At 34.1% G+C, this 19,897-nt stretch overlaps 1 protein-coding gene across 2 annotated transcripts in view; it reads left to right on the top strand.

The window, feature by feature from the left end:
* The window catches only part of LOC128857968 (heat shock protein beta-1), a 52,327-nt gene extending 32,748 nt beyond the window's left edge, over nt 1–19,579 (top strand). Inside the window, exons 3-5 of one of the 2 annotated variants that reach the window (XM_054093833.1) lie at nt 5,914–5,986; nt 11,500–11,595; nt 18,877–19,579. In XM_054093833.1, coding sequence (XP_053949808.1) covers nt 5,914–5,986; nt 11,500–11,595; nt 18,877–19,071 — 364 coding nt within the window. In that variant the 3' untranslated portion in view covers nt 19,072–19,579. The remainder of the gene's footprint in view (nt 1–5,913; nt 5,987–11,499; nt 11,596–18,876) is intronic. The other variant, XM_054093835.1, reaches the window with a different exon arrangement.
* The last annotated feature ends 318 nt before the right edge of the window (nt 19,580–19,897 follow it).

Below are 19,897 nucleotides of genomic sequence, written 5' to 3'. Positions count from 1 at the left end.
TTCTAGACTTTTTTTAGACTTTTCTTTTCTTAACGATAATTTACTTTTTGTTTGAGCGTTTTTTCTATTAGAAGAATCAATTTGGAACCTTGCCTCATTCGCTCTGATAGATTTGTCTATTTTGCGAGACAAAAAAAAATATATTAAAACTACTGAAATTTTCAACTTGTCTTTGCACCTTGTCACACCAGTATTAAATGGTCTATAAATTGCATAAAAACATTAAATTCTGAGTAAAAAGTACAAAATTCGAAGCTTTTTTTTCAAAGTTGTATAAAGTTTGAAACTATAAAGTACCTTTTTTGTAGTATAAACTATATAAAATTTGTTTATTAAATTATTTCATTTTATTTATTTTTTTTTTTCATTAATTTCGTAATTAAATAATTGAAAAAAAAAAATGTATATAAAATTTGAATTTTTTAGTTAATATTATATACAATTATTTTATTTAATTACTTAATTTTATATAAAATTCAACTTTTTTTTGTTAATTTTCGATTCGTTATAAAATTCGATTTTTTTCGTTAATTTTCGATTCGTTATAAAATTAATTAAATTAATTAAAATTATATAAAATTAACGAAAACATTCAAATTTTATATAAAATGTTTTTATTCAATTATTTAAGTACGAAATGAACAAAAAACAATTTTTATATAAAACTAGCAGTACCCGGCGCGCATTGCTACGCCAACAACTAAAATAAATTTAAGAAAAATAACTTTAAAGAAAAATTAGTACACAAATATTCAATTCATTCTAAACCATTTTATTGATTTTGTTGAAGTTGCTACTCTGCAGCGCCACCTGATGACGAGTGGCAGCAATGAGCATATTCTACAAACCTTCTCCGTGGAAAAATACACATATATACCAATTTTTATAATAATCGGTCCAGTAGTTTATGAGTTCATCGAGGACATACAGACAAACATTCATTTTTATATATAAAAATGAAATAATTTAATAAACAAATTTTATATAAAATTAACGAAAAAATTGGCATAAAAAGCATTTCAAATATTGCAAACAAAAATTCACTTTGTCAACCCTACTTTGCCTCACTGTGCACCTTCCATACATTGTCCGCATGAAGACAGCATTAATATTCATACAAATTTGTATTTTTAAGCACTAAAATAAATGTTTTTAATGTAAACTTTTACTTTTGTTTTCTAACTTTTAGTTTCCACTTAATTTAACCTTTATAATTTGAAATGCACTTTAAACAATTTTAATTTGCCATTTCTAGAGGGCTAGACATTTATTAGCAATTTCTAGAAATCCAAATTTTTTTCTAAATATCCATTTACTAAAAGCAATTATACACTTTCTCATCTATGGCACAATAATAAAAGAAATTTCGGGTATTAGTCGGAGCACAACCAACAAGAATTTGGCAGCTTTGCCAAATTCCATTTTACCAAATTGTGTATTGTCTGTCGTACAAAGAAAAAAGACAAAACGAAAACAGAAAACAATGAAATTTGAAATAAACTAAAGAAAATTTGCGTAACCTGTCGAAAATGCAAATGTGGATTTTAATAAAAAAAGTATTCTCTGATAAAACAACAAACAAATTCAAATAAAATCAGATCTTTTCAAATAAAATTCGTTTCGCATTCTTTTTTATAATCACTTCCAATGATTCACCGTTTTATAATAGTATGCAAAAATTTCGGGGTCGTCGTATCCAGACAGTGCCAAACATATCTACAGGCAGAATTTCCTTTGCCTGTAAGCACAATCGCTTAAATGAGTTTGATTACCCGCTGTTCTTAGTTTTTGAGTTTTTATTATAAAAAATAAAATAAAAACTAATTTAAAAAATATGCGCCGCTGGTGCTCAAAGTCGCAGTCGCACGTGTGGAAAATGTATTAAAAAAAAAAGAAAATACATAAATATTTGTGTTCAAATCCATTATAATTTTTTTGTATAATCACTCCTAAATTTCAATCAAAAAACAAAAATAAATAAATAGACGAATACAAAAACAAAAAAATTAAAAAAGTCTGCAGGGTACAGATAGTAAGTTCATTTACTTTAGATTATCATCGCACGTCTTACTGAATCCAATGTGTCATATTTTCCATGGCCCATGTAAAGATAAAGTAGCTGGATGAATTTTTGCAATACAACACATTTTACGCTAAACTCTTACACTTGCAAACCACTTAAATTTTCTTATAGGTACAATTTAATCAACATGACCCAATTTTTTTAAACAAATTTATGATTATTTTGCACATTTCACTATTTGAATTTAAATTATTTGTCATATGCGTATCATTAATTACATTCTAGATACTTTCTCTAACTATGACAAGCATATTTTTGTTAGCAAATTTTGTTCAAGAAATTCACATTAATTTAGTCTAAAAATAATAAAGAAAAATATTTTCACGTTTCATCGCAAGCAAACGAATGCTTGGCAACAGCTGTCGAAGCTGGCGGAGAAAAATAGGAGGGGAAAATGTAGTGTGAGAGATTGTAAATAATATGTAGCAAAATTTGTTGGTTAATACAACTTTCAATCTTCGTTGCAATATCTGCTGCGCTTCGTACAATTTATGCCACACTATTTTACATCAATAATTCTGCATAGTCCTCTCTCGTCCGCTTCCACTTTGGTTCGCTCCCCTCTAGCATTTTCCCCTTGACTTGTGTGCACACTCGTATCTGTATATTATATACCGTTAAGCGCCAATGCCTTGGGGGGCTAACATAACACTAAATACACATCTACATATTTAGGCGCTATTTTTAGCATCAAGTGCATGACTCGTCGCAGTTGCATGCAACAAATGTTTGGCAGCTGTGGTAATGTAAAATTAACGGAAAGAAAACTAAACATTGACATCCACCCCACTGCCTGCATACATACATACATATGAATATTTGTATTTTATATGTATATGTTTTTCGTGTTCTGAGGTAAACAAATTGAAATGTCAATAAGGCGCCGATTAAAGCATTTGAATATTTGTTACATACTTGGTGCGTGCTCCCGTGGGAGTTGTGAATGAATGCCTGTATACCCCATGGGAAATTTAGTTGGTGTCTTTCTATTGCAATTAAATAACCACTCTTACATCAACCACCGTTTAATCATTTGTGTAGTCTTGATCATCCTAGTGTCCTTTTCCAATAATTGGTCACCAGAATACATTTTTTGTGTTAGATTAAGTCACAGAGAGATAGTACACAAATATGCAATACATTTTTTGAATTGTTTTTGTTTTTTTTTTAATCATATATCTACGAGGATGGCTCATTAAGCCCCTTAATGCTTCACAATTGGTGATCAAGTGTTCCTTGTACTCCTCTTCATCACAACGGAACCTACATAAACTAGTACTAGATAGTCCTATTGTATTGAAATGTTTATTACAGGCAAAGTGCCCTGAAAGTACTCCACAGATTAATCTGAAGCCCTTTTTGTCTAGGTTTAGGCAGCAGGTTAGGCATGATCCGCTAGTTGCAATTTTTGTGTCAGCTGTCACTTCCTCAAATCTATTTGAACGGCTCAAAATGGTAGATTTTTTCAGGCGTCTAATGTCTAGTAAATTTATGGTCAGTAAATTTTCATGGTTAGACTGACTATTTTGGTATCTGCGAATTACTTCGCTGATTTAATATTTATCATAATGTACATTTAAGTGTTTATGCATTTCGATGTCGCTCACATATTAAGGAGTACCTACAATGCTTCTTAAGGCCATGGTTTGTTATCTTTGGAGGATTTTAATGTTAGAGGTACTCGCGGTCAGCGCAACGTGTACTGTCATGGGGATGACCTTGTAGAGCCGTACTATATTTTCGTGGTTGAGTTGCGATCGCGCAGTAAAAACCATACATTTAAGTTTTCAATTTGAGTTGGGTTCTCTTCAGTTATTGAATCAATATTTCGCGTTTTATATCGGGTGTTCTTTAAGAGCTTAAGAACTTAAAATGAAACTACAAAACAGATATATATTTTGTTCACTGCATCCGTCCAATATCCGTATACTTTTTCCATTAACACGTTCCCTGTCCCAATACAAAAATGGAAAATTGACCGACAAGTCCAATAGGGTTTTTTGAATAATTTGTTTTTTTGTAGTCATAGGATAGATTTAGTAATAATAATAATTAAAAAAAAAAAACGGATGTAGGGTATTTCTACCTGAAACACATATGGTACATGAGCGTAGAGGGACATTTTTGCTTCTGCACGTTCATGAAACACGTGTGGTGCTTATCAGGCGCACGTTTACTGAACCATATGTGGCTCAGCGGACAGGGAACATGTTAAATCTGCCCGTATGGCGTCAATAGTGGCTTGAATACTTCAATAAATTGATTGTTGTCGTTGTTTGGACACAAAAATTCAGCCAGTATGGCTCGTAGATCTCGCTATCCATCGTAACTGCAGCTCCTTTCGAAAGAAATAAGAACCGATGATGCCGCCAGCGCTCTATGAATTTTTGCGATTTATTTCTTTTTTTTTTTCAAAGTAAATTTTTACAATTTGGAAGCTTTTTTTCTGGCGTTAACGATTCATGATGAACCAAACCTTACTGCATTACTGAACAGAAATGTCTACACAGTGTGCTCTTCTCAGCTGTCAAACCATAGTTATAGGTATCGATAGTTCTCATGCAGCTAAAAACACCCGATATGTGAAGTTCATAATAATAAAAAAATAAATCTCTTATTGAAAAATCGCATACTTCACTGCACTCAAATGCATCTTCTCAATTGGAGAAATTTATCTCGCCACCATACTAATTTTCATTGTCCATATTTGCAGCGGGAGTAAACTAGAATTTCATATTATTTTCGCAGATTTTTGCTGCAGGGTGCTAATGTTTGTACTTCACTCTCCCTTCGACTGTTGACAGCTGCTTGCTTCATTGCATTGCTTTCTAGCTTTTCACTTCCACTTCTTCTTCTCTCAACGATGCTGCTAAAGTTTGACGGCTTGTGTTTTTCAACACGTGTGGCAATGGCTCATTGAACCAGAGCGGGTCGTTAACTGTCTGTCTTTGCTTAGCACTATAGAAAGTTATAGAAATAAATGCATACATGAGTATCACAAACGGTATTTTATTTAACGCGGCAACGCATTTCACGTGACGCCGGAAACGGAAGTGCCAGCAGTCGACAATCAAAGAGCCACACGTATTTGGGGGTGTCTTCTTCTTCAGTGATTTCTATTTTTGTTTTTTACATCAGACACGATAAAAGTGGAGTGAGGCAGCAAATTCGAGCTGAGCTATAAATGTTTGAGAAATGCTAGTATTTGGTGTCAGTACCGAATAGTAAACGTAGTGCGGCAGAGTGTTTATGATTTTTCTTTCTACACACATAAATACATATTTGGCATAAATTGGCGATTTTTCTGCTTTTGATTTGTAAATTTAAATTCAGTTAATATAATTTGATAGCCGCAACTGTGATTCGCTATGCATTCCTACACGCGCACATATGAAACGCATACACGCACACACAGCACTGGGTAAATTTAATTAATAAAATATTATAAATTACATATAAATATACTGAAATTGTTGTTAGTTTTCGAATTGATTTGTGCGCATACTTTTACGTGTGTAAATGGCAAGCAAACTTAGTAACACGAAAATGTATTTAATTATATACTCGTAGGTATGCATGTCTAATAATTTTATAAATCCCATTTGTAATTAATTTTCGTGCTGCATGTTGCTACTAAGCCCACATACCTGTATGTATGTATGTATATGCATATTTCACATTCATTTTTAATTTTTTTCGTATTAAGATTTTGCGTGTCTTTTTCAACATTTTTTGTGGTTTTAAATATATTTGTCCGTGTGTTTTTTTACTCAAATAATATTTATAATTTTACTCATAATTTTTATATCAATATTTTTTGTTTGTTCTAGCGCACAAAACTCGCTCTCCCGTCCAGCACCAAGACAGAACTACATCTCTGACATCAGTTCACCACTCATTCAGGTAAGATTTTTTATTTGATTTGTTTTAAACTCAGCTTCAATTGAACTGCTAAGTTTTTGTAATAAATAACGCGCGCAGATCTGTAGGAGAAACGTGAATTTTTGACTTTTCCGCCTTAAAAGAAGTACTTAGAGTTAAATTTAAAAAAGAAAGAAGAAAAGAACGTATAAGACATTTTTTGGAGAATTAAATATTAAAATAAAGGGTGGTAAAGTTTTAAAGGCCGGTGTTGATTTTGAATAAAATACAATTTTTTTAAGAAATTATTGTCATTTCTCTTTATTATGATAATATTGGTATGGCTCAATTACGTATGGAACAAAATATTGGCCTAATAGCCGCCGCGGCCTCGGCGGCACATCTCCATCCGATGGTCCAAATTTTCGATGACACTGAGGCATAATTGAGGTTCTATGCCGTTAATGTGCCGAATTATCTCATCCTTTAGCTCTTGAATTGTTGCTGGCTTATCGATGTACACCTTTTCTTACAAATAACCCCAAAGAAAGAAGTCCAACGGTGTCAAATCACATGATCTTGGCGGCCAATTGACATCGCCGCGACGTGAGATTATTCGGCCATCAAATTTTTCGCGCAAAAGAGCCATTGTTTCGTTAGCTGTGTGACAAGTGGCACCGTCCTGTTGAAACCACATACCGTCCCATAAAAAGTTCGTTATCATCTCACGATAGCGAACACTATTCACAGTAACTGCCTGACCGGCCTCGTTTTGGAAAAAATACGGCCCAAACCAGTCACTTTTTGTGGGGTTTTCGGCAATCACTCTTGGATTATCATTCGCCCAAATGCGGAAATTCTGCTTATTGACGAATCCACAGAGGTGAAAATGTGCCTCATCACTGAAGATGATTTTCTTCGAATGCCCGTTTTCATAATAAACCTGAATAACTTTAACGCATTGCTCTTTCCAAAGTTCAAATTGAGTTAGTCTGAAATTGAGAAATGTCAAATGAAATGCAGAAAAAAACTTGACGTTTAGGTGTGCTTCACATTCAACATCGGTCCTTGAAATTTAACCAAATTTTATAATTAAAAATTTGTGACAAAGACGTACGAAAGTAATTTAGTTATTTTGTGTGAATTGAAAGGGGTGTTTAATGTGACAGATAAATGCAAAATTGCGCATTCCAATGTTATAGAGCATAAAAACAAAAAAGGTTAGATAAAAAATCAGCCAATTCCGTTATTTCAATGCACTGTATTCAAAAAAAAAAAAATGAATGTTTAAATAAAACAAATCAGAGTTAAATTTCAGGCAAAATTTATTTTATCTCCTTCAAAATATGACCTGTCTGAAACAACACACATGTGCCAACGTTTAACCCAGTACTCCATGCACCCCTGGTAGGCCGACGAAGAGATGGCCTTCAGCTCCTTCGTCGCATTATCTTTGATCTCCTCAATTTGGGAAACAAAAAGAAGTCGCACGGGGCCATTTTAGGTGAATACGGTACTTGCACGATGGTATTTACTTGGTGTTTGGTCAAATAATCCAGCACAATTTGGGCTCGGTAACGCTTCAAAACGGTTAAATAGTGACAGATGTGTATCTACCAACATAAGGAAAAAAACGCATTTTGCATGCCTGCAAGATCGCAAAGTCTTCTGCTTGAAAAACATTAGCAGTGTTTCCCAGTTTAAAGGAGATAGATAAATTGGCTGATTTAGAGAAAACCCCCGCTCCGACTCCCGATTCTATCTTGGAACCGTCAATGAAGACAGAGGTGCAAGCTTCGGTGCAGATTTTCTCCTCGATCCAATCCTGCCTATTTGTAAAGATTGCTCTAGCACGACCCTCAAACTCTAGTTTGCGGATAGAGCGATCTGTTTGAAGTATGGAAAAGTACGGTGTTAACTGCCCGAAAATGCTACCATGTCCCTTGAGAGATTGTCTCCAGAGGCCAATCTCCTTTAACCTGATTGCACTGTGTGCTGCGATGGAAATGACGGAAAAGTCGATGGGAAGTAATTGCAAAAGGGCATTCAGGGCAGCACTGGGGCAAGTTTTACATGCGTGACGTGAAAGCAGGCACAATGTGTGCACACACCTTGCAATTGTTAGTTTTTAGTGTACAGTCAATTTTTGAATATCGAATACTGTACTATCCCTATCCGTGTGCATATGCTCGATTTCCGTTTAATAACTTTATTTCGAGTATTACCTTTTACCCAGAATTTTTCGATTACTAACTTTATTCCATCTTCAGCCAAATGTTTATTTAGAAAATTGTTAGTGAGGCACAAAATACTGAGTACTAAGTAGTGCTTCCTGTTTGGCAATAGCGCTTTGTGTTTTAAATAAAATTTAAATAAATAACGCGCCTGTCCGGTTATGAAATTCAGCCACATTTATAATGAAGTATTTAACGAATGTACATATATTTTTTTGTTTTTATTTTATTTTCCACTTCTAATGCCAATACTTAAGGATTTCTTAACTAAACAATATTATGTGCTTGGAACCCGGTTGAGTGCGGTAATTGATTTCAATTTTAAATTTTTTCTTTGTTGAATTTTTCTAATAAACAAATTCGTATATTTTTTTTAGTAAAAATATTGCAAAAAGAGAAAAGCAATTTTTTTAATTGTTTTTTATTATTATAATCACATATTCAAGAATGCAACGTTTGAAATATTTCACTCTGTATAGCTTTTTATGGAATTTTATGGGCACAGCTTTGTAATAAATATTTACATTTATAATATTTTGCATTATTTTAATTGAGTGCAAATAAATATATATTTTATTTACTACTATTATACGGTTCCAGCACTGTTGTTAATAGTATTGGCTAGTAGATAGAAGGTCACACATACTTATTTGCTTTTTACTTGCTTCTCAAAATGCAGAAGTGTCTGTATGTATAATATATATAATATATAGTAATATATTTATTATAAAAACATCTAAGAGCTAATTTAGGACTTTATATAACTGTATGCCATTTGATCGCCTTGGTTTGAGGTTGATCTCCTGACTCGCAGTATGAAATCATGCCTGTTTTCTACACCATTTTTCACCTATGAAATAGTTTTAAAATCTTAACTTGTGTAGCTTTGATGATTTCAACTTAGGATGAAAGTCTTAATATATTTATACCCATATAGTAAAACCTCCAAATCGTTTTGCATTCTCAGATACAATGTTTTTAAGGCCATATTAAATTTACAATTTGTTACCTGAGTATTTTTAGATTGAGTGGAGAAAAGGGGTTTAAATTCAAATCGGAGCGAAATATGGGCTGTAGTTTAGGTACATTTGGTAAAATTTCGCGAGTAATAAATTTGCAGAGTAGTTTAGTCCGTTATCTCTCTAACGAAATGATCATATAGACCCCTTTAAAATGAAGGCATTTGGAAAGTTGCAAGAGGGTTAAAAACTTTCGTAGAGAATTATTCACCGGAAAATTTCAATTTATTCTCAGAAAAAAATCTGTATATAAATAACTAAACAGTTCAAAGACAAAAAAAAAAAAAAAATATATGTTCCTCATACTAAAATGTAAATGCTATTAAGAGGTGCCGGTGGTCTAGTACTCGACAATTTAGGGCATTTTCCAAATTTTTTTATACAATAAAAAAAAATGAAAAACGATTTTAAAATTTTTAGAGGTTTTTATTTCACTTTTTTTACAAGAAAAATTAAGAAAAAAAATTTTTATTTTAATAATTTAAAAAATGGCGCTGAAGTTGACCCTCCCGAAAAATTGGACCCGGACGATGTTGTCCATTTTGGCTCTTCTATTTATCTGAAACACAAAAACCAGAAAAATTATTAATCAGTATGACTGTAGCTATGTCCAGCTACTAGAATAAAAAACAAAAACAAAAAAATTGATGGCGCTTTTTTGAATTTGACACTCTTAAAATCGGGGGTTTCAGTTTTTTAATAAAAAAATAACGAAATAATTGAAATAATAATATGATTCTAGTACGGGAGATAGCCACTGTTGTTGTGAACAACATATTAAAATTTCAGACGATTCGGTTGAATAGTTTTGTTTTTTACAACACCAGGCCGAAAGAAGTCGTTTCGAGATAAATGAGCTTAAAGCTTTAGTTACAGGTACGCGCGGACTGCTCTCTACCTAGTTAAAGGGCTGTAGAAGCTAATATATAATATTGTGAATTTCCGCATGAAAATTCCACAGTATATTCTTAAGATACTATACTTTCGAAATATCGAAAAAACAAAAAAAAATGATTTTTTGAAATTTCTAAACCACCGGGTCCCCTTTAAATTAGGACATAAAAAAGTTGTTGCATATTAAAATTTTTATATGAATTTTAAACTTTTTTTCACTCAGGTAAGAAATTGCAAACTAAATGTTACCATAACAAATTTTAACTTAAAAAGCAAAATTATTTGAATGCTTTACCATATGGGTTTGGGTCTTCCGTTTTGACTATTTTTCGACGTTTTTGTTGAATTTTAAGTCTTGGTTCATTAGGAGACTGAGTACTATTTTATGACAAATATTTTTGTTGTCTATTTTAAACCCCTATATTCTTGGCTATGGTGCCGAATGAATTGGAGCTCGACCACCATTCGGCAGTTCGAATCTCCGATCACGAAACACCAAATGATAGAAAAAGGTGTTCGTCCCTCGGCTTACCAGAGTATTTCTCCCATGAAAAAACCCCTTGTAAAAAACCATCGGCTGTTCGGAGTTTTTTCATAGTTGTGTTCAGCAGTGAATGTAGGGATTCCACATTTTACCACACGAATGTGCAAAAGGGTGAAAGCCACTGTAGGGTGACCTCCTCTCTGAAAAAAAATTCAGACGTAAACTTTCAAATCACCAAAGCAGGTATATTTTTTTTTTATCTTCCCATTAACAGCACGCATTGGCGGAAGCTTATTAAATTTGGAAAATTTGATCGTATGAACGCGGTATAAGACGTTACGCGGTGGTCCCAAATACGCATTGTGATATTCAGGAGAGAAGAAATTTGCAAATTCCAATCATATTTATTTTTAAACAAGTCCAGTATTTAGGTGAATACAGTTAGCCCTTCACCAAAGTGGTACCAAAACTGTACATTACCTCGAAAAAGTGGTGCACTAGTCATCTGAAGCGTGATCGCATCATTCGATAGCCATGAATTAAATTAGACAAATAATTGAGTGAATGACGATCACGATGGGTTAGTTTTCTGCTATTAATTTTATTATCGCAATATTAAAATATCTTTTTGCGTTGTAAAAAGCAACGACCTACACAACATGAAGTTGGAGAAGAAATAAAAACAAAAAAATTGGCTTGTTGCTGTTTTTATCATAGTTTAATTGTAACAATGACGCGATCAAGTGGTTTTGTTTTTGTTTTGTAGCGCCAACTAGCTATTACGCCCACTCATACAGTGTGTGTGCTCATAATCAAGTAGGAATTTTTGGATAAATAAAAAAAATAGATCATTGATCAATTACTGGTTTTTGTTTGGTATTTCTACTAAATTACGTTATTTTTATCTGTTTATTCTTTTCGTAGGATGATGGCGATAACAAAATGCTGAAGTTGCGTTTCGATGTGAGCCAATACTCCCCCGAAGAAATCGTTGTCAAGACTGTCGATCAGAAATTGATGGTAAGTGGCATTGAATTAGCAAAATCACACACACGCACACATAGATATATAAAAAAATCAAATATCATTGAGATAATCGCATAAAAACATCCATATATGATTATTCATAGAACAACTGACAAATACCCGAAATTATAATTAACGTTTGACCAGCCACAGCGAATACAATGGCATTAGCAGCATAGCTAGAAAAAAACAATAAAGCCAAATTGCGCACAACGAAAGCTTCTTTGATAAGTTGTTGACACTTGAAACAACAGAACTTAAAAACCAAATTGCAAAAACAAAAAATCAAATAGCATAAAGTGTACGTGCATACAGTCACGCAGACCTTATTTGATGCAGACACCATTTTTTTACAATAGTAAAGTGCTCTACATATATTACGCATGGCATGTGAAGACACCCCGCACGACACTTACCACCTTTTCACATGGCCCATCAAACCCACTCATCTAACACCCCTCTCCGTCTGGGCCCAACCTGTCGAAATAGCATGTTTCCTGGGCCTACCGTTAGATGAGCTAGACGAAGACGACCGGTGATTAGTTACTGCTACAACATATATTACACAATAGGTCTGTTCATGTAAAAATTATCCAGTAACCTGCCAGTAACTTAATTTCCGAGAATTCGTCAAAGAGAAAAATATTAAAATAAAAAGTACAAGAACGCAAAACCAGTAACAATTTGCAATTTGGCATTTGTTGGCGGGAAAAATCACAAAAATTAAAAAAAATTTCAATTAAACTGCCTCTTATTAAATTAAAAAAAAAAAATAAGTAAATATAATGCAAAATAACGAGCTTAGCATCACACTATTTTATTTCCACATGAATACTTGCAACTTCCCCTCAATTTGAAATGTCATTTTGTTCTCTCACTTTCCCCTGCTTTGCAAAGTTTTTGGATACATGAACACCAAAACTTGATAACAGTTGTTTCAAATTATTTGCTTCATGAACATACCTTCATACATTGCGAAAATGGAAAAGCAGAGTATGGAGATATTTTATTTTATTTAATTTCTCAACATAAAATACAAAATAGTGTCCACTCATTTCATTGTAATGCAAAAAAATATAGAGAGAATTCACGCCGCACCTTAAATGATATAGTTAAAAGTGCCGCTATTCGAGTGAGTTTCACATAAAGCAATACTAAATTTTATGTACGCTTGCGTTTTTTTTAACCATGGGGCCGCGTATTTCGATAGAAAAACGTGAGTTAGTTTTGAAGCATTTAAAAAAAGGAATGCCGCATCGTAAAATAGCTGAAATTGTATATTTAAGTTCGTCACTGTTCTGCACCTTATTGAAAGTCTTATGAATGAAAATCGTGTGGGAAATAAGGGACGACAGGCGCCAAATAAAACTTTCACAGAGAAAGTGAAGAAAAAGCCAGCAACAAGCGCTTCAAAGTTAACTGAAATGACGAAAAAGGACTTAGGTAAGAATTGCCATCCAGAAAGTGTTCGGAGATTACTGAGGGAAGCAAATTTAAATGGTAAAATAGCCCGTAATAAACCTTTCGTAAGTGCAAGGAGTAGAAGTAAGAGATTGCAGTTTGCGCGTGACCATCTAAATAGAACCCCAGCATTTTGGAGGACGCGGACGTATTTTTTGCAGACGAGACAAAAATAAACTTATTCATCCCAGATGACAGACTTTTACATGGCGCGAGGCCAATACGGAGCTCAAACCCCGTGCGAGCTACTGTAAAACACGACGGTGAATGATTTGAGCATGCATGACGCCATCAAATGAAGTTGGGAATTTGAGCTTTATCGAAGAAACAATGAACAGATATTTACAAATATTTATATATTTATTTAAAACTTCTGCAAGACAGTTTGGTTTAAAGAGCTAGAAAATTACAAATTGAAGATGACTTTCGGTTTTATCAGGATAACGACCCTAAGCACTAGTTAAATATTACAAAAATGGTTAGTATTTAAATGTCCACACATTGTTGAAACTCACACCGGAATTGAACGTCATCGAAAATTTGTGTTCGGCTTTGAAGACAAATATAAGAAAATTTGTCATCCATAACAAATCTGATCTTAAAAGGGTGATACTTCAAGAGTGGAACTAAATTAGTCCAGAAAACACAAAAAACTTGGTGGACTCCATGTCACGTAGACTTCAAACTGTAATTGATAATACAGGATACCCAAAAAAGTACTAAATGCGTTAAAATTTTAAAAATTATAAATAATTAGTTGTTGTGTTTTGAATTACATCATTTAAGCTGCGGCGTGAATTCTTTGTATGTTTTTTTTTTGCATTACAATGAAATGAGTAAACACTTTATTGTATTTTAAAAATATTATAAAACAAAATAAATGAAATGTCTGCCTCCTCTGTTTTTCCATTTTCGCAAATTATTATGAAATATAGAACACTTTATAAAAAAATCGTATCTGTTTCAAATAAGGTGTGAGTGACTGTACATATATACATACATACATATATTATTCTGCTACAATTTCAGAAAGATCGCGTTGGCAGCCGTCGCCTTCGCGCTGACAGTTCATCAAAAATATGTACATACATTCATATGCACGTACGACTTCTGTTTTTTCTTCTTCTTGCCTATCGACTATTTCGTGCAGATCTCAAGTGTTTTGTTATATTATTTCGCTCGTAAATTCAGATTTCAATACATATTTTCCTTGCCTGCTGTCCCTACACATTCAGGGTGTTCTGTGAGTTCATGGCATGTATATTTTTGGAAAATGACTCACGGCCGTCGAAAACCAAACACGCTCATAAACATTTTTCAAGTAAACAAGCCGACCAGCAGACCGTCGCATACGGTTGTTAGGAATTTTCTATTTTTCAAGATTTTTCTCGATTTATTTCAAACTTATGTATTTACATACGTACGTACGCACGTAAATCATTGGATCCTCTTCACATCGCAACAGAAATATTCTCCTGTCAAGCGCATTTATTTTTATTTTGCAAATATTCTGCGAATGCTGCTCGTACGAGTATTGTCTACGCGCCCTGATTTATCATTTGTTCACAATTTGTATTGTATAGTATTTGAATGTATGTAAGTATATACATATAGGGTGACTCATATAGTCGTTTCATTTAAACTATCAACAAAATTAATAAAAACCATTTCCTTCGACGTATTATTGGTTATTTCGAAAGAGCAAACAATTTCATTTCATTCATGTGCTTGTCCCCGGCTGGCTTCATAGTAAGTAGCGCATCCAGTTAACCCAGTTTTCCCAGACTATGGTGACAGTTTCTGCTTCAATCTCACGAATGGCTTGCGCGATATTCGTCTTAACCAATTGAATTGTTAATGGATTGTTCGCGCAACATAGGATCGGTCCTTCACGGCAGTTTTGAGGTAGCCAATTGACATCGCCGAAATGGCAAATAATACGATTACCGAACTTAACGCGTAATAAATAGAATCGAAGCCTCCGATTTCCGGTCACAAAGAATCTTTCTTCAATATGTCTCTGGGGCGCCCACAGTTCACGGAAATGGCTTACATCAGCATTTTCAAAGAAAAATGGGCCAAAACGTATCGAATGTGCAGCAAACATTTCACTTATCTGGGTTCGAGGGCATAGGAACATAGAGAGAAATGATATTGTCGATGAGCTGACCAGGAAACGGTCGACAGAACCGGTTTTAATTGTCTCCATCTCAGAAATCGGTGTCTTCTTGATCGTTATTAACACGTTGACTGCCGCGCCGGCACCCATTGCCCGGCGCATGGCTTTTCAATGGCGCCGCGCCGGGCAATGGGTGCCGGCGCATTGTACTGCCGCGCCGGGCAATGGGTGCCGGCGCATTGTTTTTGGTGTAATATTGCGTCAATTATATTTTCTGTCGTTTGATTTTAAAATTGAAAACATATAACAGGATATATATATATAATGTATGACAATTCAAATATAAATATGTGATGCACACTTGCGGCGCTGTGTGATAACCAGCAAATTTCGCTCGGCAGTCAACGTGTTAAAGAGAAACTACACAATTTCTTTCTTAAAAAGCGCAAGACAGCTGGAATTCTATCTAGTCGAGTGCTATCTCAAAACGCTTAAAGTGCTGGGGATCCCCCGCCATTCAATTTCCAAACTCATAGCGGTGTTTTCCAGTCACTGGGCGATCGGAACTCATGCGGAGAAACTTGCAAATCCCCATTGCAAACGCTGAGAGAAAGAAACACTTTCTTTACAAATGTCTGAGTCAGGCGGCTAGGCGTTTGAGGTTCCTTAGTGTACCTTCCGGGGATAGGCTGGGGCAGTTCTCCAACCTAGACCCCTTTTCTCTCCGCCACTGTATCAACAGCACTAGATGGTTTTTCTTCTTTTGAATTGTAAAATTTTTGGTAGATAGTGGTCTATATTATGATATCAAAAAGGCACTTTAGTGCTACTTGGGGTTTACTCGTGGACTTAAATACCTCAGAATCGCTGTGGTCGGCTCATAGGCCATTCGCTAGGGGTATAGCTTTTTTGTGACATTTTTAATAAATTAATCGCAAAACAGTTGGTAGACTTATCTGCCTCCCGGACTAGCATTACGGTCATCTCATCCACGATGTTATCTCTCTCAACATTGTTATAACCGGAAACCTATCTGCACAACACAACTCTGCCGCTACAAGCAATTTCTACTTAAAAAACGCTCCCCCAATTAGTGACCTTCATCTTCAAGTCTTTACTTTTAGAAGACGTTTCGACCATTTTTCCCTAATCAGAAATCGGCGTAATGCGACCTACATATGTGGCTTATCGGCCGTTGGCTGACTTCCAGATGTTGGATTTTCTTGGTTTAAGAGCTCTCTTTCAGCTGCGTGCACAGCACAGCCTCCAATATGCCGATTGTTGAAGAGTTGTTTAAGTGATATTTAAGCTATGTACATACATACATATATACACACCTTCACACATGTAAAGCGCACAGATGCATCCCAGACCGTGCAGCATAATTCGCTAATGGTGAAAAGCTGGTCATGAGCCAAGTGAATCTTCACACCTCAATTGCTGCGTGAAAAATAAATTTTCAGAAAACAGAATGGGGATATGTTTTGCTCCAATACATATGTATACACATACATTTACGTATGCCAAAGTCCACACCTTTGGATATGAGCTTAGCTGAAAAATTAAGCTAATAAAATCCGATATTTACATTAGAATTTGGCGAATATTTACATTTAGCAAATAAAAGCAATTTCGCTTTGGCAACAGAGTAAATATAAATGTACATGTGTATGAGAGTGTGCCTGTGTATGCATGCATGTATATATGTATTATTCTTTCCTATTCGATTGTTTGCTATTTTTTTGCCAAAAATAAATAAATTCATAAAAATTGCGTTTGCGAATTCGGGTAGCAAAATTATCCATTTACATACGCGAAGAGAAGAAATTGAATGCAATTTAAGTTGCAAATTAAAGAAAAGTGTATACATACATAAATAAAGGACTTGCTCACACAACTTAGTATTTAGATATTAGAACTGACCTGTGAACTTCTCCGGCGTGTAAGCCACAACAAAAGGTGACCATTTCGGGATTTAATGGAGTCTCAAAAGCTTCGTGAGCATTGTTCTCATTTCAACTGCGATAATTTTGCTAATTAATATACACATTTGCTCAGAAAAGAGGATAATAATGAATATGGCCAAACATATAAGCTTTTTTTTCAAAATTAACAATATGGCGGCGTCAAGAAATATTTTTCCGATTTTCGAGAAAAAAAAATAGAAATAAAAAAAAACTCCTTCGATCAGGCACAAGTTTTTTATGTTTTTCGAAAGCAGTATTAATTGTATTGAAATCTGCCAAGCGGTTTCTAAGTTACACCAGTTCAAAAAACATAGTTTTGAGAAAAACGCAGTTAAAGTTTGCTATCCATTTATGTAGAGTTATACGGATTATTTAATAACTTACACTGAGTCATCTACCGATTTGCTGTTGCTCACTTATCATTCTAAAGGGTGGTTAAATTTCAAGGGCCGATATTGAATGTGAACCACACCTAAACGTCAACGACACCGTTGGACTTCTTTCTTTGGGGTTATTTGAAAGAAAAGTTGTAGGTCGATAAGCCAACAACAACTCAAGAGCTAAATGATGAGATAATTCGGCACATTACCGGCATAGAACCTCAATTATGCCTCAGCGTCTTCGAAAATTTGGACCATCGGATGGAGGTGTGTCGCCGAGGCCGCGGTAGCCATTTGGCCGATATTTTGTTCCACACGTAATTTATACATACCAATATTATCATAATAAAGAGAAATGACAATAATTTCCTAAAAAAATTGTATTTTATTTAAAATCAACACCGACCCTTGAAACTTTACCACCCATTACATTCTCTAGTGTTAGCATCCATTTTTTCAGCATACGAACGCTCCGGAGCGCCTGAGCGCCCTTTGTTAATTGTTGAATAACTCGAAAAGTATTTGGATTCACTTCAAATTTTCACACACTATTTTTTAAGAAAAATGTAGAAAAAGTCCAATTTTTTGAAAATTCTGATTACCCATAACCCCTTAACAGGGCTAAAATTCTGTCTAAATTTGAATCAAGCAACTGCCGTGAACGTACCTGGCCAGAAGCGAATTCAATGATTTTACACATAACGAGCTTTGTTTTCAGTGCAACTGAAAATAATGAAATTTTCTTTTATTTCTCTTTCTACTCTTTAATTTTATTCATTTTGATTCAACCTCCTTGTCTTTCACACCAAGCCTTAATAAATTTTACCGCTATGCGCCTTAATACAGATGTATACATAGTATGTATGTATGTAAATATGCGCATACAAATATATCTGCTTTGACCAAAACGCCTCCCCTTATTCTCATTTGACAGATAAAGTATTTTTTATTCTGCCTATCTAACTATACGCTCCATTCAATTATCCCCAAAGTGAGTGTTGGAAGTTTGCTTGTAACAATTTTGTTGGCGAAATAACTAACACACGCACACACACTTGAGTTCCAAATGAATTAATGTGCGCCACAAGTATGACCCACACGCTGTCATGTAGTCACAGATAAAATACAACGTCTGCAATGATTGTGATTGCAAAACTTATCGCCACTCACTTAGAAACACACACACACACGCATACACGTACACTCTCTCTCACACATGTTGACACATTTTTTAAGAACACGACTTTTATTGATTTTCGCCTACTTGAAACTTTCACTAATCGGTTTTTGTTTTTGTACGTTTTTTTCTTTCTATCTTTTTCTTGTATTTCTTCGTCATTTTGCACAGGTGCATGCCAAACATGAAGAGAAATCGGACACGAAGAGCGTGTACAGGGAGTACAACCGTGAGTTCCTCTTGCCCAAAGGCGTTAATCCGGAATCGATTCGCTCGTCGCTCAGCAAGGATGGCGTTTTGACTGTGGAAGCGCCACTGCCCGCCATCACATCTGGCGAAACTATGATCCCCATTGCACATAAGTAAATTAACAAAGAAATCAACGAAATGATTATGTAGCAGCAACTGTCTCAAGCAAAAACAACTACAACAACAATAATAATAGTAATAAAAACGACAACGAGCAATAATCACAGCGGACGAAGCAGTTGTTTTTGCAGATGTCCGAGCAAGCAAGCAGCTGACAAGTAACAACAATAACAGTCATTGCAGCAAACAAAAACAGAAGCACAGAAAAACAAAAAAATAGAAAAAAGATGCTTGGACACTACTTTTAACTACTTAAATTAAAAACAAAAAAAAAATATTTTAATTAATTTTTCTTATAAATTACATAATTATTTTCGCTAATTTTTACGTTATTTTGAATTTGTTAGTTTACTTTGCGCAAGTATGAAACAATTCTCAAATACTGATAATGAAGAACTTTATAATGTATTAAACCCGATGACAAAAAGGAAAAAGAAAAATGAAGTGAAAAATCTAAACTGTTTTTGTATTTAAATTGATATTAAATTACACAATGAAAAAAAAATGTTTTGTGTTTTATTTTGAATTTCATAATTTATATAATATAATTTTTAATTGCGTTTATTTGCATTTTTTTCACTTTGCTAGAGTAAATATTTTGGTGTATTTAAATTTTAGAAGAAGATAATAAGTGAAAAAGAAAAAAGTAGTAAGAAAAAAATTTTTTGTTGTGTTAAAGAATATAAATTACACAAAAAAATTTTTTTTTGGTTAAAGGACATTGAATTACAAAATGAAAAAAAAAAATTTATTTTATTTCGATTTTCATAATTTATTTGATTTTTTTTACATTGCTTGAGTTAATACAATATTTTGGTGCATT

The sequence above is a fragment of the Anastrepha ludens genome, chromosome 3 (genome assembly GCF_028408465.1).
Source record: "Anastrepha ludens isolate Willacy chromosome 3, idAnaLude1.1, whole genome shotgun sequence".
Taxonomy (NCBI): domain Eukaryota; kingdom Metazoa; phylum Arthropoda; class Insecta; order Diptera; family Tephritidae; genus Anastrepha; species Anastrepha ludens.
Note: the sequence above shows the minus strand (reverse complement) of the source record. Positions and strands in the feature narration are given on the sequence as shown.